We start from the raw sequence: 26,239 nt of genomic DNA, 5'->3' as shown, positions 1-26,239 counted from the left end.
ACCAATATTATTAATTGCAATTGTAAGTTCTGTGAAGTTCAGTTTTTTAGAAATAAAAATGTAATGTTGCTTTCTAATAGGTTTTATTAATTTATATTTGCCAGCAAAGTATGAGAGTACCTCTTAAGCCTTCCTTTTTAAAAACTTAACATTGTCTCTATAAAATTTTGCTGAGTTGATTTGCATAGACCCTATATGCATCCTCCCATGGACTTTAAATAATCCCTTGATGATTTATAATACTTGATGCAATGTAAATGAACTGTACTCAATTGTTATACTATATTGCTGTACTGTTTAAGAAATTATGGCAAGACAAAGGTCTGTACCATTCGGTACAGATGCAGTTTTTCTGAATATCTGCAGATGTTGAATCTGTAGACATGGAACCTGCATATACAGAGAGCTGATTTTTATTTCTGTTATTACTAGGCTACTCAGTTTGTGACACTTCCTTATAGCAGCCTGAACAAACTAAGGCAGAGACCAAAGAGTTTTGACAACTGAATGTGATTCTGGATCAGGGGTGGGAGAGAAACTAGCAATAAATGACATTATGGAAAAAATTTTTGCTGAATTGATAAGCAAACAAAAAAAACTTTATTGCCTGTGAGTGTAAAATGTTTTCTTTTTGATATCTGTTGGCCACTTGATTTTCATCATTTAAGAATTATCTCTTTGTGCTCTCTATTGGATATTTACCTCTCCTTGATTTTAGTAGATTTCTTTCTTGTTTGAAACCATGAATTACCCTTCTTTTTCCGCTTCTCTCATCTCTGGAAACCCCAAAGTCTTTCCCTCCAGTCTTTGTGGCCATTCATTTTTTATCTCCTTTGAACTTCTTTCTTACCTAGTTTGGTGTGTTGACAGATCTGAGTATATTTTTTATTGGTTGACCAGGTAAAAGCTAACATAATCAACTGTTCTCCTCTGCTAATCTCATTTCTCAGAGGCAACAATATTAAATTTGTGTCTATTTCCAGACATTTTTCCATGCCTAGATAGACTATTTCCATCCATTCATCCAACCAGTCTCTCTACACTTATGGGTAAAAAAAGAAATACAAGTAGAATCATAGTATATATGTTTTGTAAGGTATTTTTTGCTTAATATGCAATAGCAAGTGTTCAGTGTCAGATATATAGAACTATCTCCATTTTCTCAACTGTATAATATTCAATTGTGTATATGAACCATAATTAATTAATTTTCTATAGATTGATATTTATATTCTTTAATTTTTTGCTCTTTCAGACACTGAACATATATATATATATGTGTGTGTGTGTGTGTATGTATAGTGTATGTTGACTATATTATGTTGAATATCAGTAGAATAAGGTTTACAAAAGAGTATGGCTCTATCAAAAAAGGGTGAGTGGTGCTGAAGACTAGGAAAGGTCTAGGAAGGTAAAGACTAAGAATTTTCCATTGAATTAGGAAACTCTTGGTGACCCTAGTTAGAACACTTTTGGGGGAATGTGAGGTGGAAAACTAGACTGTGGTGGGTTAAGAAGTAATTGGGGAGATGAGGAGGTGGAAGGAGTGTATATGGATAATTCTTTATGGATATTGTTTTTGAAGAGCTGAGAAAAGGTAGTAGTGGGGGAAGGGTTCAGATATGGGAAGTTTATTTTTAATAATTTAGGAGGAATTTTAGTATCTTTAAAGGCTGGTAGGAAGAAAGGGATAAATGATAAAGGAAAGTCCTTATTGGGCAAAGTACTTATGCCAGATGGGAGAGGATCCAGAATGAAGTGGAGGATTATCCTGAATAGGTCTAGGTGAAAATAGATTTATATATTTGGCAGGAAGCACTTGTCTGGTGGCATTTATATTTCTCTATGATGTAAAAAGTAAGACCAATCTCTTAGAGCAGGAGTTGAGATGGGACAGAGTTTGGATTGGATTTTTGAGGTACCTGAGGATGGTTTAGATTAGTTATCATGGGGAACAGGAAAGCAAGGACCAGGGAAGCATAGTTGCAGTGCCAGGGAGTCTTGAGGTAAGCTTGGTAACCAATAATTCATATGGATAATAATCTACCAGATGGATTTTGCTTTTCACTAGATATCAGGAGTCCCTGTGTAGACATAAAGTACCTCAGATTTGTATTGCAGTTATGAGTTATTGAGGATGATGGATGAGAGGGCAGTTGAAATAATAGAATCCAAACCTTCTAGAAAAGGAAGGGAAGACACAAGGAAACTGACAAGATGAAAGTAGAAGGATCTATGGAAGACGGCTCCCATGAGGATTGAGAAGAGGCTTGGGGGAGTCACTAAGTGAACAGACTAAAAGGTTAGGAGGTTATAGTCAGAGAGTAGTATTGAATTAATGATATCAAAGGTGGTGGAGTCCTAAATGATAAGCTCTTGGGTGTGGTTGAATGTTACATGGTATTCTTGATGCTATTCAACAAATATTTACTCAACAAATATTTATTATGTGCATTTTCAGGCCAGTTAGCACCCTAGGCATTGAAGAAATGAACAAAATGAAATCTTGCACCCCCACAGACCCCAAAACCACCAAGTCCCTTCTCTCATATAGCTTATAGTCTAATGGGGGAGATTATTTTCATTTTAAATGATTAATTCACATGCAATAATTGTAGAGAGTCTTTATTTTATTTTATTTTGGTACTGTGGATTGAATTCAGGGACACTAGACCACTGACCCACATCCACAGCCTGTTTTTGTATTTATTTAGAGACAGGGTCTCACTGAGTTGCCTCACTTTTGCCAAGGCTGGCTTTGAACTTGCGATCCTCCTGTCTCAGACTCCAGAGCTGCTGGGACTATAGGCGTGTGCCACTGTGCCTAGCAAGAGATTCTTTATTTTTATAAAATAAAAGGGTATCTTTGTTGATATGCTGATTTCTGCGTGTAGTTCTATTTAGAATTAATAATAATACCAGGGTCAAATATTAAATACTTGGGACTAGGAAAGTATATCTAAACATTTTGGGTGCCTTTTTTATTTTAAAGTATACTAAATGAATTATGAGAATTTATACCTCTTCTTCCTTAGAATTTTTAAGGCACTTTTATGTACTATGTCGGTATTAAAGATAAACAAATATATACAAATCTAATTTGAACAGTTTAAGTGGTTTTAATTTTTATACTTTATTTTTTAAATATTAGAACATCGCTTCTAGATGTAGAACAGATGTTGAGAATATCTGTACTAATCTTACAAAAGGGATTTGATGCCATGTGTAAAGTAATTATGGTTGAACAGTTTAGGAGGGAAAGAGGGCTTACAGTAAGTTAATACCTTACATTTATTTTATATTATTTTCAAATTTATACCTAGCCATTTGTGTATATATATATGCTCATGTATATATTTCTTGATATTTTACTTGAAATAAATTAGCATTTATTTAACGTCTTAGAGGCATTAACACTTTAAAATTATCTGATGTGTATGCAGTTCTATTTAAGTTTGGCTACAGGATATTTGATTATGTTGAAAGTTTCTGTGACCATAGCTAGATCACAGCATCCCTAAAATTAAAAAGAAACCAAATGCATGAAATCACACTTATGTGTGAACATGGGCTGGATTAGTCACTAACCATCATGATTTCTCATTTAAGGGGACTGAGTGTGGGTGATTTTTAGGTGACGTGGCTTGCAAGAAATATTCAGATGCTAACTAGAGTTCAGTTTAGGTATCTCCACCATCTGTGATCCTGGCAGGATAAGAGGGTCTTCTTTGTGGGGATGTGCTTTATCAAAGCTTATTGAATAAGGAAAGATAGTGGTGTTCTATGCAGTAATGGGGCTGATTAAAAAAAAATAATGTGTTGACTCTTATGTAACTTTTCAAAAATGTTTTGTGCATATCAATGATCTGATTTTACAATATCTTTTTTTTTTTGTAGAGTGAGAGATTGAACCTAGGGTCTTGCACATGATAAGCAAGTGCTATGCCACTAAGCTGAACTATATCCCTCTTCTTTTAGTTGGGAATTTCTGGGTCTTTTAAAACTCCTGAACTCTTAAGGAAAGGATTGTGGCAGAGAAGAGGGTGAATTGGCTATTCTTTACCCATCAACATTATTATTGGGATCTTATGGAGCCTGACTGGAAGCTTCCAGTATAGGTTTCAAAAGTTTTCAGAAAGCTAAATGTGATTTTTCTTTTTCTTTTCTTTTCTTTCTTTCTTTCTTTCTTTTTTTTTTTTTTTTTGGCAGTGCTGGAGATTGAATTCAGGGTCTCATGTATGCCAGGCAAACACTGTATCACTGAGCTATATCCCTATCCTGAAATTTCCCTGTAGCCAGGTCGGGTGTTTGGACAAATGGCCTCAGTTTATGATATTTTAAACTTTTATGGATCACATTTATGGAGGTTTGCTCCTTAGGATTGATGGTGGGTTAAGATGCCTTGAGTTGCTGAGGAGCTGGGGTAAAATGTGAAATCATGAAAATAAGAGCACATTTCCACATATCCAAAACAACTACTTTGTTGAAAAAAAATGTAGATTACAATGTCCAGCTTCCCTTTAGGTCTTATTTATTATTTGAAGTGGGAATTTCCTTTACTTATGAATATTATTTGATGGTATTGAAAGGTAAACATGTGGATTCCATCTAGAGGAATTAGTTCCCATGTGTGATTCTAAGAGCTAACAAAAGAGATTTTAATTACTCTTGCTACCCTAACCACTATGCTCTTGCCATCCTTCAGAAGAGATGTCTAGAAGAGGACAAAGGGTCCTCTTCAGCGTGTAGAGGACAGTTCACAGGACTGGGAAAATAAGCCAGACTGAGGACCTTTCAATCATTCATCTGTTAGTAACTGAGAGCTTAAAAAAACACCTGAAGTGCTGGGGTTGTGGCCCAGAGGCAGAGTGCTTGCCTTGCTGCACATGTGATCCTCAGCACTACATAAAAGTAAATAAACAAAATAAAGTTATAAAAAAGATTAAAAAACCACCCCAAGTTCCCAAGTGTAAAATATCTCATTTTCCAATTATTACCACACAGAGTAATATTTGCAGAATTTGAAGAGACAGTTTAGCATAATTAATGGTTAAAAGCTAGGACTCTGGAGCCAGGTTGCCTGGGCCCAAAAAGTAGACTGTCACTTATTATGTCACTTAAGGGGCATTGACCTTGGGCATGTTATTTACTCAATTTTGGACTCACTTTCACAAATACAAAATAAAATAGATATAATAATTATACTTTTTATAAAACAGATATAATAATTGTAATAGATATAAAATAGATATAACAATTCTTACAAGATAGATGTTACAATTCTAATACCTATCTCATAGTGTGATTGTCAGGACTAAATAACTACATTATATAAAGTGCTTAGGAAAGTGCCTGGTACATAATAAGCATTATAGAAGTGTTTGCTGTCATCATCATCATCACCATCATCTTCATCAGTTGGTGTATATCTCAATAGGAGCAAAAACTGCAAAATGCTTCAGCACCTGCAAACCCTACTTTTATGGAATAAATTTTGAAAGGGATCATTTGTAGCCAAAATCTTAGTGCAAAACATAAATCAGAATCTTGCAAAATTGAGAGCTAGTTGTAAATGTCTCAGTGTTAGGGAAAAACAAAATTCAACTTGCTACTATAATACTTCTGAAAATGGACTGAGTAGGGGCAAGCCCTAGGGCTTGTTGTGTGAGCCATGAATGTGCTCCATGGGTGGGCCAGTGGGGGTCTAGACCCCAGTTACTCAGTGGGAAGGCTTGGTTGCTTTTTGGTTTTGGAGCCTTGATTCTGATTTTTCACTTTGTCTCAATTCCTGTTTTCTTCCTTTTGATCCAAATTTTTAGATTCATGCTATTTTGTTATGTTTTATGTATCTTTGTAAGACACTTTAAATCCTGTCTGGAACAGTGTATAAATAAATATCTTTTAAACTGATCATATCTAATTACTAACATTTGCTTAATATTTATGCTTGTCAGTCTACCCCCATGCAGAGAGGTACTGTGACTTTCCATCTGGGCAAAAATGCTGATTAGGTTTCTCAAATTTCGTAGAAAGATGTCAAAACAGCCATATGCTCATATATTTTCCAAAGCATAAAGTTAATAATAATTAAAACTAAACAGCTACTAATATTAGGTGCTTATGTTAGGCCAGACCACTATTCCATGCTTTTTACTCATGATACATCCTTAAATCTTCACAGTCTTAGGCAGGAGTTATTATTGCCAAATTATAAATGGGGAAACTGAGACTCATGGAGGTTAAACAACTTGCCCAGAGTTCATATAACTAAAAGAGTAGTGAAGGAGGGATTTGAACTCAGGCAGCCTGGTTCCAGACCCAGTACTTTTAAGCACTATTCTATGCTATACTGTTCTTAATTAGAGATGTAGCACATCAGAACTCCTAGTCCTAGTAGAAGAGGCTTTTCTGTGTTATAGGACACTCACAGGTCCTGCAGATTTTACATCATTGTTGTGTTTGTAATATGCCCCTTTCCCTCTCTTCATCGTTACCCTTTACTCTTAGGTCTCATCATGTTCCCCCTGGATTTATGCCACACCCTCCTCAAATTCACATTCTGTCTTGGTGTCAGAGTTCTCTAACAGGTCCTTGCCTTATCTAAAACACTTCAATGGTTCCTGTTGTCAAAAGCCAGTTAGCATTGTTTCTGAATATCAAACTCCCCCTGCCTCTTGTGATGTGGTCTCCACCTGCCCCTTCCACATTCTCCCATACAATTACCAGCCAGCATTACTGCACTGCTTGCTCATACCATGTTGCTTTTTGCCTCCATGCTTTTGCAAATGCTATGCAGTCTTCCTGGAAAGCCCTCTTTCTCCTGGTTAACCAACTGCTACACATTAATTTACAACCAGTTCATGTGCGTCTGCTGGATATCCTTTCTCGTTCCCTTTCCCCTGCTGGATTAAGTGCACTACCTTGGTATTCTCACAATATCCCATGCATATATATTTTTTGCTTACCATGTTTTTATATGATTATCTGTTTAAGTATCTCTTTTCACTAGACCATGAGCTCTTTGTGGCCATGGACTATGCTTTATTCTTTTATCCTTTGCCAGCTAGCATAGCACTTGGCACATGGTGGCCTCCCAACTAGTTCACATTCTGTAAACAGTGCAGAGTACAAAGCTTCAGACCAGGGAAAGACGTAGAAGGCACACAGACATTCAGTTATAACTACCAGGACAGCAGAAGGTGGTATCACAGAGGAATCTTTGGGGAGACATCTATTTACATCATTTAATTCAGGAGCCAGGAGGAGCTTGGGTGGGGGTTTATACCTAAAAAGACGTTGAAACTTCTGAGAAGCTAGACTTAGCATCTTTGCAATTTGAATCTATTTTGAGTTTGAGTAGCTTAGACTACATAGCTAAACACATGTGTTTTCATAAGCATATTTATAAACTTCTAGGAGAGATATCGCCTTAAAATTGAATGGAGCAGTTCATACAATATCAATACAGTATCCCAATGTCAATATTGTATTGACTATAAACCGTGTTGCATGCCCATTCAGATATTACCAGTAAGATGCTATCAACTAGTACCTTTTTGTATAGGTGGATAGATCCAGACAAGGGGATTTCTGATTTCTGCAAGTCCTGGGTCCTTGGAAGCTTTCTTCTTTCTTTTTCTTTCTTTCTTCTTTTTCTTTTCTTTCTTTCTTCTTTTCCTTTTTTTTTTTGTACTGAGGATTTAACACAGAGGCACTTTACTACTGAGCTACATCTCCAGCCATTTTTATTTTTTATTTTGAGACAGGGTATGGCTAAGTTGGTGAGGGTCTCGCTAAATTGGTAAGGCAGGCCTCGAACTTTTGATCCTCCTACCTCAGCCTTCTTAGTCACTGGGATTAGAGGATTACCATTGTGCCTGGCCCTGGAAGCTTTCTTTTCTATATGGGTTTTTAAAAACATTTTTTAATTGTAGGTGGGCACAACACTTTTATTTTATTTATTTATATGTGGTGCTGAGGAATAAATCCAGTGCTTCACATGTGCTAGGTGAGTACTGTACTGCTGAGCCACAACCCCAGCCTCTCTATAAGGATTTTTAAAAAATTCTAGAGACTCAACCACATACCCCAGATATAGTTTCATTTTTCTGTGTTCTAAAATCAGCTCTTACCATTAGATTGTAAACTATAAAGCTATGCCCATACCTTGGGTACTAGATTTTGCTAGCCTTTGAGCTACACTTCACTTATGTTTGAAGATTCACACTTAAAGTAATATTAATTGTGACAGTGCTTTAGATGGATCTGCTTTGGATATTGTCATTGCCTTGGTGATAGTTAATAGAGGCTGCTGTGTATGCCTTATGGCAACATAGATTATAATCATCAGAATGACTTATTTCTCCTAATTAAAATAAATCTTCTCTATATATAAGCAGAATCACGGAAACATATGGCAGTTTGTAAGAATGGTTTCCCTCAACTCTCCTTTTGGAAAAATTTCTCCAACTTTTTGATCTTTTACTCTTATCATCCAAAATTTGGATAACCCCTGATATATATTTATTTATTTGTAAGCCATAAATTTAACATTATACTTATAGTATATTATCAAGCATGTACAAAGCTGGACATATAGGATGAAAGATGAACACTGTTTAATCTTAATTTTAATATTTATTAATGGTAGAGTAACCTTTGTTCTCATTTTGATGAGAGTGGTGACATTAAGTATGCTTCATTTAAACAAAATCTTGGTTTAAGCTACAGCTACTTGAAGATCTAATTTATGTTTATTTTTGTACTTGATTTTAATGCTGATACTTCACAAAAGATTTGTCTAAAAATAAAAGGAGTGTGTGGTTGGATGAACTTAGTAAATAATGACACTCATATTCTAGTTCCAGGCACCAGTTATAAAAATGTTTTGTTGCTACACCATCTTCCCTGCATGTTACATTTTAAATTTTTAACAAATTGTTTATAACTCATTGAAGGTTTTCATATGAGTTACAAGATGAAACATATCTTTTATGCAGTAAAATTATACAATAATGGAAATGTTTCAAATATACTTTGTATTGCTTATTCTCTATTTTAAAAACCATGGCGTAAAATATTTTATTGTTTAAATTAATTAAAAATCTTCTGGTACCTTATATGTATTCTGGAATTATAAAATTTATGATTACAAGAAGAAAGTTACATATAATCTTTAAAAATTTTAAATAATTTTATCAAGGCATAATTGACATACAATAAATTACACATATTTTAAACTATAAAATTTAATAAATTTGACATTTATGAATACCCATGAAAGATAATGAACATATGATTACCTCCTGTTGTGGTTTCAGTGTGTTTCCACAAAGTTCATATGTTGGAAACTTAATCTCCAATGCCACAGTGTTGGGAAATGGGGCCTAATGGTGTTTTAGTTATGAGGTCCTATCCTTATAAATGGATTAATGTCATTATTGTGCCAGTGGCTTATATAAGTAATTTTGGCCCCTCTTGTCCTTTGCCCTGCCTTTTCTCTTTTGTGTGCATACACACTTTCTTGCCTTTCTACCTTTTGGCACAAGATGATGAAGAAAGAGCCTCTTACCACCTGTGGCTTCCAGAACTAAGTCAAAGAAATTTCTTATTCATAAATTATCCAATCTCTGGTATTCTGTCATGCCAGTATGAAATGGACTATGACACCTCTACAAGTTTTCTGGTACCATGTTGTCATTTTTCCTTCCTGTTCCTCTCTATTCTGTTGCCTGCCTCCAACTACTGATCTGTTTTCTGTCACTATAGATTAATTTGCATTTTCTAGAGTTCTATACAAGTGAAATTCTGCACTGTGTTTTCTTTTTTGCCGGACTTCTTTCAGTCACCTTAATTATTTTGAGATTCATCTATGTTACTGTGTGTGTTAGTAGTTCATTCCTATTTATTGCTGAGCAGTACACCATTGAATGGCTATTCTGCAATTTGTTTACTCATTTACCTCTTAATAGACATTTGTGTTGTTTCTAAGTTTTGTCTATTGTGACCGATATTGTTGTTAACATTTACATTCAGGTCTTTGTGTGGGTGGGCATATGTTTTTGCTTTTCTTGGGTAAGTACCTGAAAATGGAAAACCTGGGTCATATGGGAAACACATGTTTAATTTTTTTAAAACAAATAAGCTGTTTCATAAAGTGATTGTACCATTTTATATTCTATATCTCTTCCACATCACTGTAGTGCTTGAGAGATTCAGTTGCTTCAAATTCTGCCCAACATTTGGTCTATTTTTTTTTATTTTAGCCATTGTTATAAGCACATAGAGATATGTGGTTTTAGTTTGCATTTCCCTAATAGTTAATGGCATTGAGAATCTTTTCATATGCTCATTTGCTATTTGCATATCTTCTTTGGTGAAGTGTTGTATATTTTTAAAAATTTTTGAGGTGTTAAAATTATGGAGTATTCAGAATTCTTTAGATATTATGTCCTTATCAGTCATGTCATTAACAACTATTTTCTTCCAATATATGATTTGTTTTTAATTTTCTTTTATTATCTTTAAAATAGCCAAAGTTTTAATTTGATGAAGTCTAATTTATTATGTTCTGCATCATTTTTTGGCTTCATGTCAGAAATCTTTGCATTTTGAAATATGGCTATCCAGTTTTTCCAGTACTACTTGTTGAAAAGACTATCATTTCTCTACTGAACTATCTTGTAGCTTTATAAGGAAAAACAAATGACTCTAAACATAACAATTGATTTTTGTACTCTCTATTCTGTTCCACTGATCTATTTGTCTATCTTCATGTCAATATCACAATTGCTTGATTACTTTAGATTAATAATAAGTCTTGAAATCAGGTTATGTGAGTTCGGATTTTGTTCTACATTTGTTTTTTTTTAATATTTATTTTTTAGTTGTAGTTGGACACAATAACTTTATTTTGTTTATTTATTTATTTTTTTGTGATGCTGAGGATCAAACCCAGGGCTCTTCATGTGCCAAGTGAGTGCTCTACCACTGAGCCACAACCCCAGCCCCTCCCTCTACATATGTTTAGAACCTCATGATACATTATTAGTTTTCCTCTAAACAATCAATTATATATATAATTATATATATATATATATATTTTTTTTTAGTTGTAGATGGACACAATACCTTTATTTTATTTATTTATTTTTTTGTGGTAGTGAGGATCAAACCCAGGGTCTCACACATGCTAGATGAGTGCTGTACCACTGAGCCATAACCCCAGGCCCTCAATTATATTTTTAAAATAAAATTAAATAATACAAGTATTTATACTCACATAATTGCCATTACATGTATTCTTCATTCCTTTTTGTATTATTTTCCTTCTGCCTGAAGGACTTCCTTTAACATTTTTTATAGAGCAGTTCTGATGATGATTAATTCTTTCAACTTTAGCATGTATGAAAAACCTTTATTTCCCTCTGTTGTTGAATAATATTTTGTTGGGTGTAGAATTTAGATTGATGAAATTTTTTCCCTTTTATATCTTAGAGGTGCCCTTCCATTGTTGACACAATTAAATTGTTTCCAATTAATTTGCTTTCATCATTATCTTTGTGCATCTTTATGTAAAGTGTCCTCCTTCCCCTACCCAGAGCGCTTTTAAGATTTTTCTTGTTATTTCTGGTTTTAAACAGTTTGACCATATGGAGTGGTTTTCTTTATGTTTCTTGTGCTTGAAGTTCATTGAGCTTCTGGGATCTGACAATTTATAGTGTTCATCAAATTTAGGTCATTATTTCTTTAAGTATTTTTTCAGTGCCTCCACTTCCTTTGATGACTCCAATTGCATGTACATTAGGCAGCTTGAAGTTATCCCACAGCTCATTAATTCTGTTATTTTTTTAAAAAAAATTTATTTCTGTGTTTCATTTTGGATAGTTTCTGTGTCTGCAAGTTCACCATAATATTTAATCTGTTGTTAATTGTAACCAGTGCATTTTTCATCTGAGATGTTGTAGTTTTTATCTCTAGGTTTAAGTCTTTTAAAAAAATCTTTTCCGTGTCTCTCCTCAACTTTTTGAACATATACAATGTGGTTATAATAACTGCCTGCTTTAATGACTTGGTTAATTCTAACATTTATGTCAGTTAGTCATCTTAATTGATTTTCCTTCTCATTACAGATTCTATTTTTCTCCTTTTCTGTGTGCCTGGTAATTTTTATTGGGTACCAGATATTGAGAATTTTAACTTGTTGGGTTCTACCTATTTTGATATTACTGTAGATATTTTTGAGTTCTATTCTGGGATGTACTTAGTTGCTTGGTAACAGATTGATCCTTTCAGGTTTTTCTGTTTAGATTTGGTAGGCAGGACCAGAGCAGTGCACTGGTCTAGGACTAATTATTTCTCACTACTGAGACCCTCAGTACTCTAGCCAGTATGCTGTAAATCATAAGGTTTTCCAGTTTGATGAGAATAGGCACTATTCCTGTCTCTGTGTGAACAACAGGTATGGTACTTTTGAATTCTTTCAGGTGATTCTTTTCCTGGAGTAGTTTCCTCACAGATGTTCCATGCACTTATCAGTCCTTTGCTGAATATGTCAGGGAGACTAGGTGTAGGTCTCTAAATACCTTTCTCTATGCAGTTCTATCAATGCTGTATGTTATGAATTCTAGCTATTTGGATTTTCTCAGACTCTCAGTGCTGTTTTCTCAACTTGAAGAGTTCACCAAACTCTCCTAGGCTTCTTCCTTCCTGTACCATGGCCTGAAAACTCTCTTGAGACAGTAAATTGGGAAAATCAAAAGATTCAACTCATTTGTTTCCCATCTCTCAGAGATCATAGTCCTGTATTGACTGATGTTCAATGTCTCAAAAACCATTACTTTATGTATTTTGTCTATTTGTTGCTGTTTAAAGCAGGATAGAAATTCATTGTTTGTTTTTCATCTTGCACAAAAGTCAAATGACATTTTGTAATCTGCAATTATTATGACCAATTATAATATGTAGCCCAATTTCAATTATCATCTTTCAAAAGTGTAGACATCATCACATTTCTTCTTTGGCATAGCTAAATCGGTTCTAAATAACTATGTTCAAATGTATACAGAATGTGGCATACAGGAATATAGATAAATCACTAATCAGTTTCTGTGTAACATATATTATCACTTAACAAGAGCAGTTTAATTTAATGCTTCTTGGTTAAGACTCTGGTTCTTTGAAAGACTCTGGTTCACTTTTCATGCTCAGTGAGGTATAAATATTGCCCAAATCATTTGTTATCCTTAGTCTAAATGGCAAAATACTTTTATCATATCACTTTGGTAGAATATGAGTGATAATCCATTATAGTTTTATACGAAACCACCATATAATTACAGTTTGTACATTTAGAGGAATAATTTAATGCCAGTTCAACTTTTTAGACCATGAACATGAGTTAATTTGTCAGAAATTATTCTTTCACTTATAAGGTTTTCAGCATAATTAGTCACTTAAAAAAGGCCTGAAATCTGACATAACTTTCCTACATACATATATGAATAGACCACAGTGAATCTAAAAAAAAGCCTGAAACTTAAATGATATCTAGATACAGTTTAATTCACAGTTCATCTGTATTATCTAAAAGGAAATGAATGTCATTTTCTAAGACCTACTAGTTAAGCCTGAAAACATGAATACACATATATAAACTGACAAAATATGGGCTGAAGATGTAACTCAGTGGAAGAGCACCTGCATAGCTTGAACATGGACCTGGGTTTGATCCCCAGCTCCTCAAAAGAAAAAAAGCTAACACTGAGCATTCTCTGCTTTTGCATTTTTTAGCATTTTACATATTTCAAAAACTCCTTTAATCTGTATAATGCAAGCCCAAAAGAGTAGGTACAGTTATCTTTTTTTTTAGAAAGAGAGAGAGAGAGAGAGAGAGAGAGAGAGAGAGAGAGAGAGAGAGAGAGAGAATTTTTTTAATATTTATTTTTTTTTAGTTTTTGGCAGACACAATATCTTTGTTGGTATGTGGTGCTGAGGATCGAACCCGGGCCGCACGCATGCCAGGCCAGCGCGCTACCACTTGAGCCATAGCCCCAGCCCCCAGTTATCTTTTTTTAACTAATGAAGAAATTGAGTCACTGAGAGATTAGTAAATTGCCCAAGGTTACATAGCTAGTAAGTGATGAAGTTGGGATTCAAATTCAGACAGTCTTGCTCTATAGTCCAAGGTTTTAACCAAAACACACATACTGTCTCAGGAAAACAACAAAAAAATTTTTTTTCTTCTCAGTTCTAATACTCCTCTTCAGCTTCTGTAGGTTTAAGTTTAAACACATATGCACAAATAGATTTCTGATTGAAAATATTCACTAAATATTTATTCAGCTCATATGGTATATCAGGCACCTATGCCAAGCCCGTGGAGATATGAGGTCCAGATATAGGTCTTGCCTTCAAGAAGATCACTTCTGGTGGAAATTTTATTTTGAACTCGAATATTATCATCTTTATATTTATACATAGCCTTCATGTTTGGGAAAGTAGGGGGATTAGTGTTCACAACAAATTTAACACAGCAAAATGTGTTGTATATTTGCTGTCCCATGCAGAGTTATTACTTGGTGTTTTCCTAATTCATATAAATTTTCAATTTTGGAAAACCAACAATGATTTTTAATCTATGTACTATTCTTATATGGAATTCTATACTTTTGGAAACTTTTTAAATATTGTAAGTTCTTTCCCAAGGTCATATAGATGAGAAATAGGAGAGCTAGGATTTATCTCAAGTCTGTTTTACACTACTATTTTCATTATTACATGCTCCCTCTCCATTTTTAAAACTGGTCTTTAGAATCTCAAATACTTTGAGATAACTTGTTCTTCCCCTTCTTGAAAACCAGTTGTGTGAATGTTAGTTTCAATGTTTATTCATTATTCTTAGTCTATAAGATTAGGATATAGGTTGGATATGTAGAATTGTACATAAATCTATTAAATCAAATGTGTTGTTAAACTTGTTTATATATTTAGTAAATTTTATCTGCTTGTACTATCAGTAGATGAGAGAGATATGTTAACCTCCATTTTTGATGGTAAAGTTTAGTTTAATGACTTTTTAAGTATTTTCATTGAAAAAAACAACCTGATTTTTAGTAATAATTGTACAAAATTGCTAACTAAACAAGCCACCTTTTCTAAAATATTTTTTGGTGAGTAGCATGGGTCCCACAAGGATATTATATTAAGATATTTCATCTGAATCTTGACTCATCTGAATCCTAACACTGCAGGACTAACATGAAACAAATTGACCATCAAACTCAGGTTCTGACACTCATGTTATCTGAACTGTGGTCTTCCCTGTAGTAATCCTTGCCCTTTTGACTACACACCTGTGACTGAATGGAAATAAAGGGCCTTAAGTTTTCTTGAGCTTTGGTTTCTCTATTAAACCCTTGTATTTGTAAATTCATAGTATCTTTATGGTCATAGCTCCTCCAACTTCACATTTGTCTTTTTTATTGTATATAACTGTATTTGCACCTACATTATTTTTCTGAGTTTGAGTTTTCAAAATGTGAGGCACCATGTATCACAAAATGATATCACTTAATTCATTGTACATGAAATCATTATTTTTATCCCGCAATTCCCTTTTTTAATTTCTAGAGGATATTTTATCCCATAGTATAGGGAATGGTGGGGGAGGGGGTGAGGCAAAAGGCAAGTTTCTTTTCTAAGATTTAATGAAAGATTAAGTCTCATTATGGTTTGTGCTTTGACCTACAGGTTATTTAGAAGTACCTTCATAAATTTCTGAAAAGTGTTGAGATTAAAAATTCTTTTATTGATTTCTTATTTAATTTCCTTCAAGTCAAAGATCATGGTTTGTAAGAAAATGATCTAAAAAAGATTTATTGAGACCTGAATCACAGCCTAATACATGGTTAATTCGTGGGATAAATATTCCATATGTGCTTGAAAGAGTGTAATTTTCCAATTGGATATAGAATTTTTCACATGTCCATTAAACCAAGCTCATATTGTTGTTCAGCTTGCTTATATATTTAATAATTTTCTATTTGTAATGTTAATAATTGAAATAATGATTTAGAGGTATGCTAACCTACCAGTTTGATGGTCAAGTTTTAAATTTCTCTGTAGTTGTACTTAATCTTCCTTTATGTATTTAAAGATGTTTTATTACTGGATACAGGCTTATTATCTGTATGTTGTCATCTTCCCTCTCCTTTATTCTTTATTGTCTTGAATTTTTCCATTCAGATATTAATATGGCTACCTAAACCTTTTTTTTGGATAGCATTTACTTAGTACATATTTTTCCTTTTTTTTGCTTTCAATCTTTCCCTGAATTTATATTCTAGATATCCCCCTTATATATAACACATTGCTGTTTTTTTCCTTTATTGAGTCTGTTTTCTCTGTATTTAAAGGATAAGTTTTGCTCATATGTGTTTTATATTTATCAATATATGTGAACTTGTTTTAACCATCTTACCTTTTGTTATTCTGTTTGTCTTTTACCCCCTATGTTTTCTTTTTTCTCTTTTAATTTTTCTTCCTATTCTGTTTTCTTCTCTCCATTACCAATTCTGCAAGAACCCATTTCAATTTAGCTGACTTGAAACAGGGTCAGTGTTGGAAATAGAACCTATCGGTGGTTGAATGTAGGGTGGGGGTGTGATATAGCTTCTGAAAGGAGTCAGAATGGCAAGTGATAGGGGAAGAGAAAGCAGAGAGCTAATAGAATTCATGGTTGATGGGCTTAAAATTTTTTTTACAAGTGTGAGACAAGGATGCCTAATAGGTCTAGAGGGAAAGAAAGTGAGAATGTAAAATAAACAAAGGCTTAAAATAAAACCCAAAGGGACTAGGTAAGCAAACTGAACAAGTACAAGGAACAGGATTTGTGGGTGACTACAAAAAAAAATAAAGCTGAGACTTTAGATAAGGAATTGCATAGTATGTGTTTATGGTAGTAAACTGTTCAGGCATTGATATTGATTTGGGATTTTTAGGGGCACTTGTGGTAGAAGGATGAAGGTTGTGTAGTCAGCATTCTTTTACTGTAATAAAATACTTGAGGTAACTTATAAAGAGGAAATATTTGTTTAGTTTCACAGTTTTAGAGATTTCAGACCATTATCAGTTAGCCCCTTTGCTTTGGGTTTGTGGTGGTATAGCACATCTCTGCTTCTGTGGCTGATAAAGTCCATTTACCTCATAGTCAAGTGCACAAACTAGGTTCTCACAATCCCTCTTGAGGGATTGCCCCCAATTACCTAAGCCCTCCCACTAGGCCTCACCTCTTAAAGGCTCCATTACCTTCCCTTAGCACCAGACTGGGGACCAAGCATTTAACATATGGTTCTTCAGGGGACAATTCAAATCTAAGCTATAGCAAAATTACATGGATATGGAATATACTGGTGAGAGATAGTCAGAAGTTGAGCTGTCTAAATCCAGAATGTATAGGAAAAGAAGATATTAGCAAGAGGCAAGAGGACTAGAAGAAAATTAGGGCTAAAGAGACTTGGTCTTGATAAGGTTGAAGAATGGGTATAGTGGTTATGAACTGTAGTTGGTGTTATGATTTGGATTTGGAATGTCCACCAAAACCTCATGTGCTGAAGGCAATGTAGCAATGTCCAGAGGTAGGGCTTTTGGGAAATGGTTGGGTCATAAGAGCTATAACATCATCAGTGGATTAATCCATTTGATGGATGAGTAATTGGACTACTGGGATGCGTAGAAATTGTAGGCAGGTAGGGGCATGGTTGGAGGAAGTAGGTCACTGAGGTCATGCCTTTGAGGACTAAATATTGTCCTTGGCTCCTTTCTCTCAATCTTTTTCTGTTTCCTGGCTGCCGTGAATGAGCTTTTCTTCACCATACCCTTCTACTATGATATTCTGCCTCACCTCAGGCCTAGAGTAATGGAGTTGGCCAACTCTGGACTGAGATCTATGAAACTGTGAGCCAAAGTTGACTTTTCCTCCTCTAAGTTTTTTTTTTTCAGGCATTTGTCATAGTAACTGAAAGCTGAATAATACAGTTGGAAAGTGGGGATTCTTGAATTTAAAATTTCAGAGAGAGGCAGTTCTGGTTATTCAGGTCTGTAAATGAAAAATAAAGGAAAGATATATGGTGCTAATAGTTCTATTTATTTATGGTACTATCTTCATTTCCTCAAAGATATTCCTACTTCCTTAGTTTTTTATATTACTTGATCTCATTACGCTGTGTGGCTTTCTCATCACAGAACTCTGCTGCCTTTCCACAAGTACCAGTTTTCTAATAAATCTGGTATTATTCTTATTTCCACTGTGCCTATGCTATCCTTGATCTGTAGTTGCATGGCAACTGGTATTACCTATTTTATCTGTGAACCATTGAATTTTGGCCAGTGCTTCAGCCATAATTATACATATGAGAATTTATTTCCACATTATTTGATTATTCCCTTCAATGTTTTATAATTGCTTTTGCCTTTATTCTGCCTAGATAGAGCCAGTAGAATACGAGCTCTAGAATCAGATTACCTGGGCTTGAATCCCAGCAAGTTCACTTTATTCTTAGGCAAGTTAACTTCATGTCCCCTGAATCTTCATCTATACAGTGGAGATAATAATAGTCACTTACTCTTGGGAAAGAATTAAATTAGTATATATGCAAACCATTTGTTTGGAATCTAGTAAATTCTGAATAAATGGAACTATTGGGGTGGTGATGACAGTGATAGTGATCAAAATATTGGTGTCACATGAAAAATTATCAGATATTGTATTAGGCCATATGTATAAGAGAATATTAAAAAATATTTACTTGGAGTGTATATATTCCCTGGGGTAAAGAACTAAGAATAAATCCTCAAGAAGTATGTTAGAAAGGGTCTCTGAAAGAAGTTTTGATACTTATCATTCAATAAAAACTGCAAAATTGACAATTCGAGAGAATATTGAGGGTTCAGGAACCTGTATAGCTTTTCTATGTTGTTTATACTTTCTGTTGTTTTTAAGCAATTAGTAAAAAATAACAATAAAGTGAAAGGGGCTTATTTTCTATCTTCAGGGGAGAGCAGAGGAGATAAGCATGATTCTTATTTTTTTTTTCCTAGTTTGTCTACGCTGGACTCGTTGTCTGCCATGATTACCAAATCTTTATTTTCAGAACAGTTTTTCCTCCTGAAGCCCAGGTACCTCCAACTACAACCTGGGCTTAATTCCTGTATATCCTGTATGCAGCACAAACAATATGGTTAAAAGAAAACTTAGTGCCTTCCAAACCTGTTTTTTTTTTCTTGTATCGCCTGTCATTGTGAGGGCTGTCACCATCCAGTCTAATTGTCTAACCTAGACATGTGAACTAGGCTTCTTTAGCTTCACCTTCTTCATCTTCTACCACTTAGTCATGCCATTCTGCCAGTTCTCCTTGAACCTATTCTTGGTTCCTTTGTTTCAATTCTTGGCTCAGGTATTTATAATTTTAGAAAATTCAATAAGCATTTATATTCTAAACAAGTGTTCCAAGCATGATTGACCCTTTGTTGGATATTATTTAATTTTCTTGACAACCTTTCAAGGTACCCCCTTTTATAGATGAGAAACCAAAGGATTACAGATATAAAATTATTTGTCCAATTAGTTAGAGGCACAGTTAATAATCCTAGGTTGTCTTTTGCCTGGACCACTGCAATAATCTCCCTGCCTCCTTTGAATTGTTTTTTCTTTGAAATGTAAAGGGAAGACACAGGTTAAAAAATCAGAACTATATAAACTAAAAGGTTAAAATGGTCTCCTCTCAAATCTCCCCAAGAAAAACTAATGATTATGTTTTTTATTCTAGATCTTATTATTTGAATATACAAATGTTTAGATACTTTATAAAAGAGATAATTCTTTATTATCCTAAAGTTACTTCTTGTCACTCATAGGCATATTTTCCATGTATGTACATATCTACCACATTTTTTGAATGGCTACATATGGAAACATTATTTTGTTTAATGATTTCTCTGTTTAAGAACTTTTTTGTTCTTGGGGCTGGGGTGTAGCTCAGCAGTAGAGTGCTTGCCTAGCACATGCAAGGCCCTGGGTTCGACCCTCAGCACCACATAAAAATAAGTAAGTAAAATAAAGGCATTATGTTCAACTACACCTAAAAAAATAAATATTAAAAAAGAACTTTTTATTCTTAAAATAATGTATTACTCAGCTTTAAAGAAGAATAAAATTATGACATTTGCTGGTAAATGGATGGAGTTGCAGGATATCATTCTAAGTAAGCCAATCCCCCAAAACCAAAGTTTGTATCTGATATGCAGATGCTAGTTCAAAATAAGGGGCCACTAGAGAAGAATAGAGTTACTTTAGATTATGTAGAGGGGAGTGAAGGGAGGGGAAGGGATATGGGGATACAAAGGATAGTAGAATGAAATAGGAATTATTACCTTGTGTACATATATGACTGCATGAGTGATGTGATTCTAAACATGTATAATCAGAAAAATGAGAAATTATACCCCATTTGTATATGATGCATTCTACCATCATGAATAACTAATTAAATATTTTTAAAAAATATAGCAATAACACTCTTATATAAATAGGCCCTTCCATAATATTTATGTGACTATTTTATTATGTAGATTCTTATTATTGCCTATTTTAGAATGTGATGGGTGCTACCAAATGCCCTTCAATTAATTCTTTGAATAAATCTCTTATACTATAAATAGCAATCTTTGTAAAATGAATTAAATCATATCATTTCTAACATCAAAAAGCAAAACCAAAGATGTTTGTTGGATTCAAATTAATGATATAATACATTTTTAAATTCTTCATTTTAAAGAGTATTTAAACTTTATGATTGGGTCCCAATCTAACTTTCTTACCATTTTTCCTCCATGAACAAATATGTTCTCTGTTTGATAATGCAAAATCCAAATCTTATGTAAAAACCCTCCCATCTATATAGATCTCTCTCCCCTTCACTATGTAAGGTAGAATTACTTACTTCCTTCTCTGAATTCCCATGTACTTAATTTATAATACTCCTGACAGCACTTGATATATTTTACTGTCCTCCAGTGTGTCTGTCTCCTCCATTACTCTGCAAACTTCCTAAGGGCAAGAACTGAGTCTTATTCATATCTCTATCTCCAGCACTCTGCATAATTCCTGAAAGAGTTGTGCTCAACAAATCTTCATGAAATGGTGGAAGATATTCTTCAGTTGTAGTGATAGTACAACAAGAACTTTGGGAGGTAGAATAGGTAGTGTAATTTTTTGAAGCATAGCCCCATACTGACTGAATACAGGAATGTAGAAGCTGGTCAGGAATGGAGAAATTGGACTAAACTGGCAGGAGTCCTCATGTGATTTTTCCCTACAGTTCAGATACCAGCTGTCTATTTATTTGGGTTACTTGAGAACATTTAAAGTAATGAAAATTGAATGATTGAGGATCCACTTGGTAGATTGAGAGTTTGACTGTTTTATGCTCTTTCTAGACTCTAATGCTTATGCTAAAAGATCCAATCATTTCCCACAGTTATGAATAACTCCTTGAAAAATAAAAAAAAATCTTCATTTTTAGGGCATTACTCAAGTTGGAAGAGGAATATTAAATAGATTAGATACTTTTGTTTTGTCTCTTTAGCCTAGTTCAAGAGGAAAGCAGCCTACTGAAAGGCTCTAGAGCTGTGGGCCTATTCTGGAATAAATCATCTATGTGAAATGGGTTGTTCTTTCATTTCAGGCAACGCTGGAAGTTCTCCTTGTTCGGTTGCTTTGAAGAAAGAGGAGTACAAGAGAAAGTAGAATACATCATGTCAGAGATACTAGATCTCTCTTTTCTGTCTGAGGTGGAAAGGGATTTGATCCTTAATGTTCTACAGCGAGATGAGGAGCTTCGGAAAGCAGATGAGAAAAGGATTAGGTAAGAGTCCAAGAAATAGTATAAGGTCCCATTCCCTTGACCAGTGATATCTAGGCTTTTCTTTTTGCTTCTCATTTAACTTTCAGAGGAAATTCTGTACATGACATTTACAATTCTTTGTTGGGTCAAGTTGGGCTCTGAGTTTGTTGCTTTCACAGAATCAAACAGTGTGTCTTTGCCCCTCAACTCTTCTCCATCTGACCTACACAGATCCTGAATCCAATTGTGCTTGTCTTTTGGGGCTTGGCAGGCGACTGAAGAATGAACTACTGGAAATCAAAAGGAAAGGGGCCAAGAGGGGTAGCCAACACTACAGTGATCGGACCTGTGCCCGGTGCCAAGAGAGTCTGGGTCGTTTGACTCCCAAGACCAACACTTGTTGGGCTTGTAATCACCTGGTGTGTCGGGACTGCCGCATCCAGGAAAGCAATGGTACCTGGAGGTGCAAGGTGTGCGCCAAAGAAATGTGAGTGTTAACCTATGGCTGAGTAAGAGAAGAGTCCTGACTATGGTATTCAATTCTTTTCCTCAGTCTTTGTTAGTTGAATGACAGGAGCCATTCTGCATCCCCCTCCCCCCCGGTGCTGGGGATTGAACTCAGGGCCTTGCACATGCTAGGCAATTGCTCTACCACTGAGCTACATCTTCAGCCTTTTTTAGATTTTATTTTGAGACAAGGTATTGCTAACTTGCCCAGACTGGCCTTGAATTTGTAATCCTTCCTCAGCCTGCCATGTAACTTGGATTACAGGCATGTATAACCATACCTGGTACATTGGTCATTTTCTTTCATTCCTTCCCAGAGAGCTGAAGAAAGCAACTGGAGACTGGTTTTATGACCAGAAAGTGAACCGCTTTGCTTACCGCACAGGCAGTGAGATAATCAGGATGTCCCTGCGGCGTAAACCTGCAGGTACTGGGCTTTTCTAGGGATGGTTCCCTGTAGGACTTACCCTTAGCCATAGATCCTAGTGTGTTCTGAATGGTGGAGTCTTAACTCCATGGGCTTAGATGGTTTGTGGGAATATAAAAGATTGTACCTCCATCCCTTCTGCAAGTGTTATGATTTTGTAGGAGATGCTGTGAGCATTGTTTCCCTTTCCTACACTCATCAACACCATCCCAATATGCTTTTGTTTGTCTTTAAGCAAATAAAAGAGAGACAGTGGGACATTCCCTCCTTCATCAGACACAGATGGGTGATATCTGGCCAGGAAGAAAGATTATTCAGGAGCAACAGCAGGAACCCAGGTGAGAACCAAGTAGTTATTTAAGGAAATGCTACAACATTCCTTTAATTCTTTTATTACTTTTTAGAAATTCTTCTATCTCATAGATGTTCATTACAAGAATATTTGGATACTGCCATACTAGTGTCTGTTGTATTCTGCTGTTTTTCCTATCCTCTACTATCCCCCCTCCCCTCCCTTCCACTCCCATCTTCTCTCTCTACCCCATCTACTGTACTTAATTTCTCTCCCTTGTTTTTTTCCCCCTTTCCCTTCACCTCCTCTTATATGTAATTTTGTATAATGATGAGGGTCTCCTTCCATTTCCATGCAATTTCCCTTCTCTCTCCCTTTCCCTCCCCCCTCTCGACCCTGTTTAATGGTGATCTTCTTCTCATGCTCTTCCTCCGTGCTCTGTTCTTAGTTGCTCTCCTTATATCAAAGAAGACATTTGGCATTTGATTTTTAGGGATTGGCTAGCTTCACTTAGCATAATCTGCTCCGATGTGATTCTGTAATCTGTATACGGGGGAAAAATGGGAGTTCATAACCCACTTGAATCAAATGTATGAAATATGATATGTCAAGAGCTATGTAATGTTTTGAGCAACCAATAAAAAGTAAAATAAATAAATTTTAAAAAGAATATTTGGAATACGCAGAAAAGGGTAAAAGGGAAAAATCAATCCTAATTCTAAAACTCATGTAAACAGTAACATGTAAATAGTAACATTTGGGCATATTTACTTCATAAGAACGAGCTGAAGGCAAATAAAAATAACACATAATCATTATTTTAAAAAATTAAACAGTAGTCCCACCAGCAGTGTATAGTGTACCTTTCCCCCCACATCCTCACCAACACTTATTGTTGTTTGTCTTCATAATGGCTGCCATTCTGACTGGAGTGAGATGAAATCTTAGAGTAGTTTTGATTTGCATTTCTCTAATTGCTAGAGATGATGAACATTTTTTCATATATTTATTCATTAAGGGGGTGGGAGGGGAAGGGAGGGGGCGGGGGGTTAGCAAGGATGGTGGAATGTGATGGACATCATACCCAAAGTACATGTATAAAGACATGAATTGGCGTGAACATACTTTATGTACAACCAGAGATATGAAAAAATGTGCTGTATATGTGCAATAAGAATTGTAATGCATTCCGCTGTCATTTTTAAAAAAAATCAATTAAAAAAGTAAACAGTACAGGAAATGAGAAAGAAGAAAGCCACAAATCACTGAGATCCTTGCTACTCAAGTTTTCACATTATATATTATGTGAAAATCATTTAATATATCTTTTATCTATAGAGAGATGACTGGATGGATAGACTGGAGAAACTTCATAATATTGGATCATCATATAATAAATTAAAGTCATTCCTTCCTTTTTTTTCAGTGCAGAGGGAAAAAACCCAGGGTTTCACATGCCAGGCAAGTGCTCTACCACTGAGCTACATCCACAGCTCCAAAATCATTTCATTTAATTTTGTTTGAATTTAACAGAATAACACACTAAAATAAAATGGAATAATTGCTAATCTTTTGTTAGCAGTCAGTTAATCATTTTTGAAAGTTCCTGTTTCAATATTAAACATTATCATTTGATTCTCTGCTCTGAAAGAGGAAGAGATTAGATTTCTTATATTTCCTTTCAATTCTTTTGCCCTATTCCTATTTGCCATTCAAGTCATTTAGATTTTATCAAGGTTTATAACATTTAAATTGTTATACAATCATAAATCATTAGCTTTTTAAAGTAGTTTGTTTATTTTTTATTTTAAAAGGATTGTATGCTGACAATTGTACCATGGTGTATCTATTTCTGCATTCTTTATTTCTTGATTGTTTGGATTTCATCTTTGAGAAGTTCCTTCAACAAGGACTTGCAGTATTTATTACATTCTTTCGTGTTAAGAGCATTTGCCAAATGTCTTTATATTTGAACGATATCTTAGCTGAGTATTATATTCTTGGGTCACATTTTCTTTCCCTCATAATATTTTAGACATTGCTAAGTTACCTTCTGCTATTGAATATAACTGTGAAGAAGTCTAATACTAACACGATTTGTTTTCCTTCCTTGTAGGCAACTTTGTATGTATGTGTTCACATGTGCACAAGTATGCATGTGGGTGTATGTGTGTGCATGTGATTGGATTTACTGTATCATTTTTCCTGATTTGTGGTATATCCTTGATGAGTTCTTTCTTCATTGTGGGAATTTTTATAAGTTAAGTTCACCACCTCAGGGGCATTGGATTTCCTTATCCTCTGTTTCTGTACCACTGCTTTTTGGTTTTTTACTGTATGATGTTAACCATGATTAACCAAACCTGATCCTTCATGCTATCACTTTTTTTACCATTTTCTTTCTTTCTCCCCTCCTTATCCTTGTCTCATTTCCTTATCCTTTTTTCTTGTCTATTGCTGTTTTTAATTTTAATGATTTGAATGAATTGGTTTTTTTAGGTTTCAATATTTTTACTTTGCTTTCAGTCTTCTTTTTCTCTTATTTTCTTTTTTTATCATTTTGTATTTGAGCTCTTCGTTTTTATCAAATCTGTATTATTTTTTTCTTGGAAATTGTTTTTAATTGGGCTCTCCAAATTTTTTTCTTTTATTTTTTATCATTATTATTTTTTTACATGCCAGTAGAGTATATTTTGTAATATTATACATACATACAATAAGTATAACTTGTTCTGATTAGGATCTCTCTCATTATGTGGTTGTACATGATGTGGAGTTACATTTGTCATGTATTTAAATATGAGGATAAGAAAGATATGTCCAATTGATTCTATTGTCTGTTCTTTTACCATCCCCCTCCCTTCCCTTTATCCCCCTTTGTCTAGTCCAATGAACATCTAATCTTTACCTCCCTTGTTGTGGGTTAGTATATCCACATATTCAGAGAGAACATTCTGCCTTTGGATTTTGGGGATGGACTTGTTTCACTTAGCATGATATTCTCCAGTTCCATCCACTTACTGGCAAATGCCATAATTTCATTCTTCTTTATGGCTGAGTAATATTCCATTGGGTGTATATACCACATTTTCTTCATCCATTCATCTGGTT

The 26,239-nt window shown here is 34.7% G+C and overlaps 1 protein-coding gene across 3 annotated transcripts in view; it reads left to right on the top strand.

Moving 5' to 3' along the window:
• Positions 1-26,239, top strand: part of Sytl4 (synaptotagmin like 4) — a 63,024-nt gene that overhangs the window by 6,521 nt on the left and 30,264 nt on the right. For all 3 annotated transcript variants that reach the window (XM_040283651.2, XM_040283648.2, XM_040283649.2), the window contains 4 exons: positions 21,744-21,923; positions 22,174-22,389; positions 22,727-22,836; positions 23,072-23,174. In XM_040283651.2, the coding sequence (XP_040139585.2) occupies positions 21,814-21,923; positions 22,174-22,389; positions 22,727-22,836; positions 23,072-23,174 (539 nt within the window). In that variant the 5' untranslated portion in view covers positions 21,744-21,813. The remainder of the gene's footprint in view (positions 1-21,743; positions 21,924-22,173; positions 22,390-22,726; positions 22,837-23,071; positions 23,175-26,239) is intronic.

Source organism: Ictidomys tridecemlineatus, chromosome X, assembly GCF_052094955.1.
Source record: "Ictidomys tridecemlineatus isolate mIctTri1 chromosome X, mIctTri1.hap1, whole genome shotgun sequence".
NCBI classification, from domain to species: Eukaryota; Metazoa; Chordata; class Mammalia; order Rodentia; family Sciuridae; genus Ictidomys; species Ictidomys tridecemlineatus.
Note: the sequence above shows the minus strand (reverse complement) of the source record. Positions and strands in the feature narration are given on the sequence as shown.